General features: G+C 36.0%; 1 protein-coding gene across 2 annotated transcripts in view; it reads right to left on the bottom strand.

Annotated features, from left to right (window-relative positions):
- Positions 1 to 10,659, bottom strand: part of LOC107093998 (FYVE, RhoGEF and PH domain-containing protein 5-like) — a 34,373-nt gene that overhangs the window by 13,204 nt on the left and 10,510 nt on the right. For both annotated transcript variants that reach the window (XM_015389390.1, XM_015389389.1), the window contains exons 3-10: positions 7,596 to 7,737; positions 6,690 to 6,748; positions 6,553 to 6,583; positions 4,963 to 5,114; positions 4,269 to 4,425; positions 2,377 to 2,467; positions 2,204 to 2,254; positions 1,764 to 1,822 (exon numbers count right to left, since the gene is read on the bottom strand). In XM_015389390.1, the coding sequence (XP_015244876.1) occupies positions 1,764 to 1,822; positions 2,204 to 2,254; positions 2,377 to 2,467; positions 4,269 to 4,425; positions 4,963 to 5,114; positions 6,553 to 6,583; positions 6,690 to 6,748; positions 7,596 to 7,737 (742 nt within the window). The remainder of the gene's footprint in view (positions 1 to 1,763; positions 1,823 to 2,203; positions 2,255 to 2,376; positions 2,468 to 4,268; positions 4,426 to 4,962; positions 5,115 to 6,552; positions 6,584 to 6,689; positions 6,749 to 7,595; positions 7,738 to 10,659) is intronic.

The following is a 10,659-nucleotide window of genomic DNA, read 5'->3' on the forward strand; positions in this document are numbered from 1 at the left end:
GGATGGATGGATGGATGGATGGATGGATGGATGGATGGATGGATGGATGGATGGATGGATGGATGGATGGATGGATGGATGGATGGGCTTAGATTACAGTAAATATATATATTAATATAGTATACTGTGCAGACGACACAGCTTTACATCACAATGTCAGGTGACCATGAACCCATCAGAGCGTTGGCAAGATGATTAGAAGAGATCAATATGTGGAGGCAGCATATTTAACTGAATAAAAACAAAACTGAGGTGATAAAATTTCGGACCAAAATCGGAGAGATTAAGAGTTAGCTCACAGCTTTAGCTACTACAGCTATAAACCACGGATTTTGGCTGAAATCTGGGTGTCATGATGGACTCAGACATGAACCTTTAGAGGCACATAAAGGCAGTTACTAAGTCAGCATTTCAGAACCTGAAGAACATTTCCAGGGTTAAAGGGCTAATGTCCAATCAGGATCTAGGAAAAACAATTCATGCATTTATCTTTAGAACAATTGATTACTGCAACAGTGTCTTCACGATTTTGCCAATTAAAGACCATCAAAAAGCTGCAGCTGATCCAAAACGCTGCTGCCTGTGTTCTCACTAGAACTAAGAAAGTAGAGCACATCAGCCTGGTTCTGAAGTCCATAAAATGGCTCCCTGTAGCTAAGAGAATAGACTTTAAAATCCTTCTGTTGGTCTATAAATCACTGAATGTATCAACACCTCAATGCATAACAGATTTGTTGTCAGTGTATCAACCTCCCACACCCCTCAGGTATTTTACTTCCAGCCTCCTCTGTACACCCAGAACTAGAACCAAACATGAAGAAGCAGCTTTTAGTTTACAGCTGTAAAAGTGCTGAAAGCCTGAGTTCTTTAAAGTCTAAGTTAAAAGCCAATTTGTTTAGAACCGCCTTTAATTGTTGAAATTAAACTGCTAACTGAGGTATTAATAGTTTAAGGATGTGATGCAATTGTTTTAATACCTGCATTTAGCATGTTTTTTTTATCTTTATTTGCTTTTACTCTGCTTTTATTCTTCTTATATTTTGTTGTCAAATTCATGTAAAGCACTTTAAATTGTCCATGTACTGAATTGTGCTACACCAATAAACTTGCCTTGTTCATAGAATATAGTTTGCGAAAAATGATAAAACATACTTTCCAAAATCCAGGTTCTTTTAATGCCATTCTGTTGTGAAATTTCAGTTCAAATATTCTTTAAAAAACCTGAAGCTTCAAAGACTACTAAATTTACCAATGGTTATTTCTTTAAAAGTTTTATCTACTTTAAAGAGGGTCCAAAGAGCCATAAGTTGCAGACCCCTGCCCTATATTATAATGAAAAAAAAAATTCATATTTGGTAATGTATGTATTACATAATGAGATTAAAGTCAAACGCCTGAACTTAGATACGTAACTTTTGTGTCATTGGTAGCATACTGATGATATGTGACTTCTCTCAGGGCTCATAAAGGACATTTTATTCAGCTGTGTTATATGCAAGGTTGGTAGTAGAAGCTCTTGTGGGTGACTGGGCACATTGGCCACTTGATGAAGTGAGACACATTTGCATTAACCCTTTTTATTTTTATTAATCTTATTTGTGTCCATGTAGTCCTTCAGGATTCTTTTCTGACATCATTTATACTCTTGGAGATAAGGATTACCTATTTTGTACTACCATGTGTTTATTCAGGAAGCAGGTAAATCAGATGACTTCATTTCATACCCATAAATCCTCTCTGTCAAAGGTAGAATTGACACTTACCCCCTGTATCAAGCTGTCATTGACTTGATCTGAAATGTCCGACATAATTGCTACAGCAGCTGTGGAGGACATACACAAATAAAAGAAAGATTAGTCTCTACAACTGTTTTGTAAATCGTTATCCTCATGTCAAAGGTACAACAGGAGAGACGTCTGGAGGCGTGTTTTGACTAAGATTCCTCCCTTATCAGCAGTGACACATCAGATAGTGTTGCAGAGACTTGCCTTCCGATGTATCACAAATCTTTCTACATGCAGAAATAAGCTGCTGTGGCATTCTAGTGGGTTATCACTCGAAACAAAAAGATCTAAACTGGCTTTTTCATGGTAGTTTCATGGTAAGTGAACATAAAGCATCACAGAGTCATGAAGAGCTCTCCTGGCACTAAAAGAGTGTAAAGATTGTTTTTGTTTGTGTTCTAGCAGCATGTTAACTGTACCTTGGGTGTCTTCATATTCCTTGGAATCAGGGGAAAGGTTGTTCAGGTAATCTGTGTGCAGAGTGGGGAAAAAAACAACTAAGTGTCTCCAGAGGAAGAAACGTGGATCTATCATGTATAATTCACCTTAGATCGAATCTGTAAAAATGGGATATTTTTTGTAATTCACTCACCTGTGAGGAGCAGGCGATACTGAGCCACACGTACAATAACTTGCAGGAGCTGATTTTTAAAAGAAACTTTCTCCCCGACTGGGCTTTGCTCCTAAATAATGAAAAATTGCACAGCTTTCATATTAAATTTAGCTTTATTAGACCATAAATTTCTCCAAAAGTTTTTAGGTTTTGTTTTTTCCCTGCATATATTTGCAAAATATGATCTGTCTTCTTATTTGTTTTTTAAGTAACCACTTTTGCTTTGATTCAGCCCAGCTTAAAATATACTTTTCCTGTTGATAATAAATAAAAGATCATATAAAAGTATATAATCATTATTCTATGTATTAATTAAAAATATTATCAATTCAATACTTTTATAGATGAAGTGATTGGTCTTGGTGTTCTTCTAATCTGCTATGTCAGATTAGAAGAACACCAAGAATTTAAAGGTACAGTGGAGTGGGTACGGAAAGTATTCAGACCCCTTTAATTTTTTCACACATTGTTTCATTGCAACCATTTGCTAAAATAAATAAAGTTAATTTTATGTCTCATTAATGTACACTCAGCACAGTTCTGTCAGGTTGGATGGAGAGTGTTGGTGGACGGCCATTTTCAGGTCTCGCCAGAGAAGCTCGATTGGGTTTAGGCCAGGGCTCTGGCTGGGCCAGTCAAATAGGGTCACAGAGTTGTTCCCAAGCCACTCCTTTGTTATTTTAGCTGTATGCTGAGGGTCATTGTCTTGTTGGAAGGTGAACCTTCAGGCCAGTCTGAGGTCCTAAGCACTCTGAGTTTTTTTTTTTTTCCAGGATATCTCTGTAATTACATACATTAATCTTTTCTTAAATTGTGACCAGTTGTCCTGTCCCTGCAGATGAAAAACTTCCCCATAACATAATGCTGCCACCAACATGTTTCACTGTTGGGATTGTATTGGTCAGGTGATGAGCAGTGCCTGGTTTTCTTCCCACATAGCACTTAGAAGTAACGACAAGAAGTTCAATCTTGGTCTCATTAGACCAGGGAATCTTCTTTCTCATAGTCTAGGAGTCTTTCATGTGTTTTTTGGCAAACTCCATGCAGGCTTTCATATGTCTTGCACTGAGGAGAGGCCTCCATCCCTCCACCCTGTCATAGAACCCCAACTGGCGGAGGGCTGCAGTGATGGTTGACTTTGTGGAACTTTCTCCCATCTCCCTACTGCATCTGCAGTTGAGTCACAGTGATCTTTGGGTTCTTCTTTACCTCTCCCACCAAGGCTCTGCTCCCACGATTGCTCAATTTGGTTGGAAGGCCAGGTCTAGGAGTTCTGGTCATCCCAAACATTTTTCATTTAAGGATTATGGAGGCCACTGTGCTATTAGGAACTTTGAGTGCTGCAGAAATTCTTTAGTAACCATGACCAGATCTGTGCCTTGCAACAATCCTGTCTCTGAGCTCCTTGGACAGTTTTTCGACCTCATGATTCTCGTTTGGTCTCACATGCACTGTGAGCTGTAAGGTCTTATATAAACAGGTGTGTGCCTTTCCTAATTAAGTCCAATTTAACACAGCTGGACTCCAATGAAGGAGCAGAACCATCTCAAGGAGGAGAAGAAATAGACAGCAATAGACAGTGTTAAAAATGAGTGTCACAGCTAAGGGTCTGAACACTTATGACCATTTGATATTTCAGTTTTTCTTTTTTCATAAATCTGCAAAAATGTCTAAATTTCTGTTTTTTTTCTGTCAGGATGGGGTGGTGAGTGTACGCTAATGAGAAATAAAATGAACTTTTTTGATTTTAGCAAATGGCTGCAATGAAACAAAGAGTGAAAAATGTAAAGGGGTCGGAATACTTTCCGTACCCACTGTAAAATTACAAGTAAAGATTTTATACTTTGAATAAGAGAAACAGCAGGTCTGACCTCAAATTTCTGAACGATGGCTGCAAACGCAGGTGAAGCTCTGCAGCTGTCCTCCAGTAAACTAATACTTCTGTCATAGTGGCCGATGTAAGTGGTGAAGACCAAGAACTCCGCTTTCCTGGACAGGAAAATGTCAGCAATCCTTTGGCTGTCCTCCCTGAATGGAAAGAAAACAAAGGTAGAACTATGCAGAGGAAACCATGTCAGTCCAAGTTCACTGATGTGAGATCATGGAAGAGGATATTTTCTTATGGATGTGAAATGTGTTTGGTTATACAGATGCATATAGATCTTCAGCTTGTTTGGTTCTTACCAGTGACCTGCTGGTTATAAACTAAAAAAATGCTATATATTTATGATCAGTGAATGTACAGTAGTATACCTTAATGCTAACAGGTTTTGATATCAACATCAACACTCTTCAGTTTCAAAAGACATTACTTAATGAAGGAGAGCAAAAGTTGTTTGTTTTGAGTACAAAGATGAATAAAGTCAAAAAAAGAAAAGAAGGAAGCACTTTTCAACACAACAGTAAGAGTAAATTTCTGCTAAATTTGAATCTACGTTTTCAAGGCCTGAAAACAGTAAAGCCCTGGAGTGAAACGTCTACATGCCTCTGGTTGGTGCAAAGGAAAATCAAAATTAAATCTCAATTGCAATATTGGATGACAAAACAAAGTTCATCACTAATTACCAGTGTCTGATTCGACTCTCCAGATCAGTGAGGATTTTGCGGTGCAGCATGTAGATGTCAGGCAATTCATTGAGAATTTCTCTGAGTCTGTCGTCATCCAACACAGGCTGCCCATCGTCCCCGACAGCAGATCCTACAGCTTTCCGAAAGTCCTGAAACAAGTGGAGAGCTTCATTAGATAATACAGTTCAAGTATAAATCTAATACTAACATCAACACTTTCCTTACAGCCTCATTTCTGCTTTTCTGTCTTTCTCCACCAGAGAATAACCAGTCATATCAGGCATTATAAATTGGAATTATTTGAAGAAATCTCATCAACTCTAAGAGAACTCAAGCTGCAGTGGTATTACCAATTTAATTCACACAATAGAGGGATAGTCAAAGAGCTGGCTTTGCTCAATATTTAACTCCACTGAGGTACTACTTTTATGTATGTAATTTAAACAACATTCAGCAAACAAAAACAGTTCAGTGTTACAAGTCAGACTCTGGTGCACAAAGTAGGTGAGTGTAAACCCGGGGTTGGCAACATCAGTTCTAGAGTGCCACTGTCCTACAGCTTTTTCTAGCAGGACAGTGGCCCTGGGGGACTATTGTTGCCTACCTCTGGTCTAAACATATAAGGTAGTATGTCCAGTCAAAGCATCCGATAAAGAAGCTTAAAAGTGATCAAATTAAAATTTCAGATGAAAGACAATGTTTCCCAGCATCTACAACATAACCTGCCTATTAACCAAAACGGAACTTTAAAAATAAAGTACATCCCACCATATAATAACATATTAGATTTATATTCATTTAAGCTGATCAAATTTTTATTAACGTCTGACTTTCCATTGTCTGGCCTCAGTCCAAAGAAGCTTCACATATAAATCAACAAAAACTAGTTAATGATTTTTTTTAAATAGCTTTTAAAGTATGGATTGGTGTAACTAAAATAGGAAAATCGAACAATCAACCCTCAATCACCATGTTTAGCCTCTGACTTTGACTAACCTGCTTTGAAAACTTAATTTATAGGCAAATGTTACATGAGATTTTGTGAGGGTTTTTTCAAAAGTGGTTATTGTCTCCAAACTATTTACCCAAGTCTCTTTCTTACTGTTGAATAATGAAAAATTATCTTAAATAAGGAAGTGTTTATGTTATGTTTTGTTGTCCATCTTGTGTAGCAAGGCTTGCCAATATTTATGCTCTCACTGTGGTTCAAGGGAGTCCAAAAACCTCAGAGATTGCAGGCTGAGGGATATTTCACACATGTTCTTGCATTACTTTAAGGAAGGTATAGAGGGTTACTTTTGAAGCCTACTTTATGCTGTAAGACAAGTTCTATTTAAGAAAGTTCTTGATTGTATAAATCCTTGTATAAATCACTTTTTTCCCATATGGCCAGGTTGGTTTGGGTAGCCTATTCCCCCTAATAAATAAATCCATCATTGGCAACTTGCTTTTTATATTAACTCAGGCTCTATTAGCCTGATATCAAAACCATTTCAACAATTCGAAGCACTTAACTTTGAGAAACAAAATGCATTTATAACACTCATACACTGAGTTCAATAAGAATGAAAAAGAAACTTCACTCACTTTTTGAAGCAATCTCAGGGCCTCCACATGTCTAACACCAAAATATAAACACAGATTGAGTTAGGTTTCATGAAGGAATGAAATATGTTAATTTAGACAAACAAACTAGAAATGAAACACTTAATATTTATACTCACAGTCTCTCTTTATCCACCAGTTCTTTAACGATATAAAAGGCCCTGGATCGACCATCAGTCTGTAAACAGTGATATCAAATAAGTTTTAACTTCAGGTGTTAGGACTTGAATTTGATGGATCAAGTCTCTCCTATTCACAGGCTATCAAAAAAGTGCTTAAATTCCTACTAAGAGGGACATTATGGAAGAAGGCCATTATCATCCATTAATCTGCTTCTAAATCTGGATTTGTGAGATATTTATGCAATAAAAGGAGGTAAAACAAAAGGAATCATTGTTGTGTTATTAACTCTTCTAATTTCCTTCCCTTTACCATTCTGTGAAAGGAACTACAGTCCCCCCAATGAAAACAACTTAATGAATAAATTCACTTCTTACTATAAAATTGTTTGGTATAAATTGGAAAGAAAAAATAAGGTTTACATGAATTATAATTATTCTATTAAAACACATAAGCTATTCTCAAAGAGAATAAAGGCATTGTTTGTTGTTACAACAGGTCTTAAAGGACCTTGTCTTCCCACAACTTTCTAGGCCAGAAGCTCACTTTGGTTGCATACCAAAGGTTTTGTAATCAAATTATCATGTCCTTTCTCTATCCAATCAGTATCAGAAGCATGCTCCAGGTACCATCAGGTACCATCAGAAATACATGTAGGTCGCCATTAACTGCACTTTATGAAAAAATAAAAAAAAATTGCTTATCTTTACCCTTGATTATAAAAATTTAGTAAAACTATATTGTATAAAGGTACCCTATAACTACTTTGCTGCGAGAATGAATGCATTTACATCCTATCCTTCTTTTAGGCAAAAGGACAGATGATTGTAGAAATGTTTCTCTAAGGAACAACATTAAAAGCATTTAGTTCCTATCTCCCTGACTCAGCATTTGTGGAGGCTAACCTGACGTTCATAGTTGACGTCTGTCCCACCATCTTCTTCCTCAGAGGTGCGTCCTTGATCTTCATCCCCAACTGTCTCCCTCTGACAGTCACTAACTGCACCAGCAGCCACAGCACACACATTGTAGGCTTCTGTGTAGGCACTTTGATAAGAGAACATTAAATAAAAAGAAAAATATACTATGGTATCTAGAAAAGGTCACATAAAGAAACAAGCATCCTAATAAGACCTGACCTTTAAGGTAAGTTTAACTGTATAGCACATTGAAGTAACAAGACAATTCAAAGCCATTTATATGAATAGACCATAGGTAAAGCAAACACACATTAAGACTTTCCCATAATTTTTGTCAATACCGCTAACATCTGCTTAAAAAATGGTTTTCTTAAAGTATTAAACAAGTCAAGACTACAAACTGAAATGTTATATTCTGTCTCTGCAGTCAGATTTCTTGAATACCTTACATCGCTCTTTGTTTAACAGCAAGTTGTGAGAATACATTCACATACATACATGCATACACAATTCACATGAATTTAATTGAAAAATTAAAATCTAATTTACCGTCCTTCAGGTTATTCTACAATTATAATGAATTATAACTATAATAAGCATATTTAGTGTTCAAAGAGAATGTAAATAAATAAAACATGGGGGGATTGTAAAAAGCAATAAAATGGTTCAGAACACCCTCCAGTGACAACTGCAGCCATCTAGGGACACGTGTTGGTACTTTATGTTGCAAGCATTTCTTTTGCAGGGAAACCAAAATGAATATACTAATGGTCGTAGCTCAGTTGGAAATGTGAACAAAGCAAATAAAGTCAAGTTTTTAATCGAATGGATAGTAACAGTATGTTCCTCCAAATGTATATCTCTCTTAGCAATGCCACTGCCATGTTTTTATTCCCGGCACTGTTGGATTTAATCCCACTGAGATGCAAATTAGCACCATACGATCCAAATATGTGAGCTGTTCTGGTTTCTATGTCAAACACATTAAACCCTGCATGGCCCATTACTGCTTACTGGAAGCAACTTTGAATTAGACACCAGGGGCTGGAGTTAGGAGACTACAGCACATGAACACTTTCTATATTAAGCTTTTATATCACTTCTGTAGAAACTGCTGCCACTCCTAACTTGGCTGCTATGACGTGAAAAAGCTCCAGGAGGAAGTTGTACAGTAACAAATCACAAAAGCAGATAAAAGAATAATAATCAATTTTTCTTCAGGGTAAGATTTAAGGTGAAATCATGAATCAAGCATGACTGTTGATGAATTTTAAACGAACTAATTATTAACTAATATCGTTTCTGCAGGCAATACGATTCTCCTTTCCAATTAGTTTTTACAGAGCGCTGGTAAAAGCAGGATTCACCAAAAGCTCAAACACACAGAACTCCCTCAAATCTCATAAAATGAGACAGAATTTTTTTTAAGTCAATATTTTACCAATAAATCATCCTGTAATATATATATATATATATATATATATATATATTAGCCACATCATATGTATTTCATGTAAAACTATAAGGAAAAAAATATGTAATGTGCTTTAAACATACAAACAAGATTAACTACCCTGTGGTGGAAGTTAAACTGTTGATCAACTGGAGGATTCAAAAATTTGAAGCTTTACTGCTGCAGTCTCTAGGGTTTTTACGTTATTGAGGTCAAACATTTCCCTGAATCCTTTGTCACTGAATAGCGTTCCCCAAACCAAAACAAAGAGACAAAATCACAGAAAGCAAGTAAGACTCTAACATATGATCAAACCATTTGACAGTGAAACTGTGCTCGTGATTAGTGCATGGGAGCTAGTGTGTTGTGTACCCTAAAGGAGAACACAGCACAGGAGTGTAGTACAGGAGAGTTACCCAAATGTAAATATCAATTAAATTTTAAAGTGTTGCAGGAAGAGCAGATCCCTCAGAAAGATTTAGTTATAGTACTGTGAGGGATCTTGGAATTTGTGAAAAGGTCAAGGGTCTCATAGTCCTGAGTGTGAGTGAATAATGAAGTATTCTGTGCAGAAGTCTGTAAAGTAGTCAAAAAATAACTATGGAAAATTAAATATACCTTGGCAGAAAACAATTTTGCTGAAAGGGGAAGTCGCTGATAAGAAAAGCACTTAAGGTAAAATTTAGAAAATAGTTCACAATAATGAGGAAAGTAAAAGTACTAAGTATTTTTTGCAATTGAAAATAAGTAAAACAAACTGTTTTTGTTGGTTTCATTATTTCTCTTTGGTAAAAACAATAAAGGTAGAATTTATTTAAAACCTGTTTAAAGACAGGTTTAAACAGAACTGGCCATAAGAACTAAGAATAACACAAAAGCCTGACATGCAAGAACGAAGTGCATCCACTGCTGCACTGTTTGCCTGAGAGAACTAAATGTGTCTTCTGTTAGAAAACTATGAAATGTGTCCTAAAAACAAAAAACAGTACATTGTGTCAAAATAACTTACAAGCAAAATGAAATAAATTTAATCAGACTTTACCAGCAATAATATGAAATGGCTTAGCAGTAATTTTGGTTTATCAACTTTTAGGATAATATTTAGAGTAAAATGTATTGTTCCAGTAACTTCCTTACCCCTTTATAGGAATAAAATACATGGGCATTTCTGTTTTTTAAGAGGCACACTAAAAACTATAAAAACAACAACCTGCAAACAATAATGTGGTGCATTATCTTCACCATCAACAACAAGTAAAAGGGGGGAAAGGACCAGTTCTTCTTCTCTTGTTCAAGTGTCGATTCCAAATAAACAAATCCTTTCATGATTTATTCTGGTCATATCTTAATTGCAGTGAGATTCAGATTTTTAAACAAAGATGTAAAAGCACATTTTTTTGTCTCTAATATAAGAAATTAAAGAAAAGATCTTGGTTTAAAGATACTCAATTAAGTTTAGATCCTCAAAAATATGACTGAAGTACTATGATTAACTAAATTTACTCAGGTAATATGCACCTCTGATTTAGTATTATTAATTCATTAAAGTGTTTTTTTTTCTGAGGTACTAAGTGGTCCTCCTAATTGTCAATCATT

Source organism: Cyprinodon variegatus, unplaced genomic scaffold (assembly GCF_000732505.1).
Source record: "Cyprinodon variegatus isolate N-32 unplaced genomic scaffold, C_variegatus-1.0 Scaffold457, whole genome shotgun sequence".
Classification (NCBI taxonomy): Eukaryota; Metazoa; Chordata; class Actinopteri; order Cyprinodontiformes; family Cyprinodontidae; genus Cyprinodon; species Cyprinodon variegatus.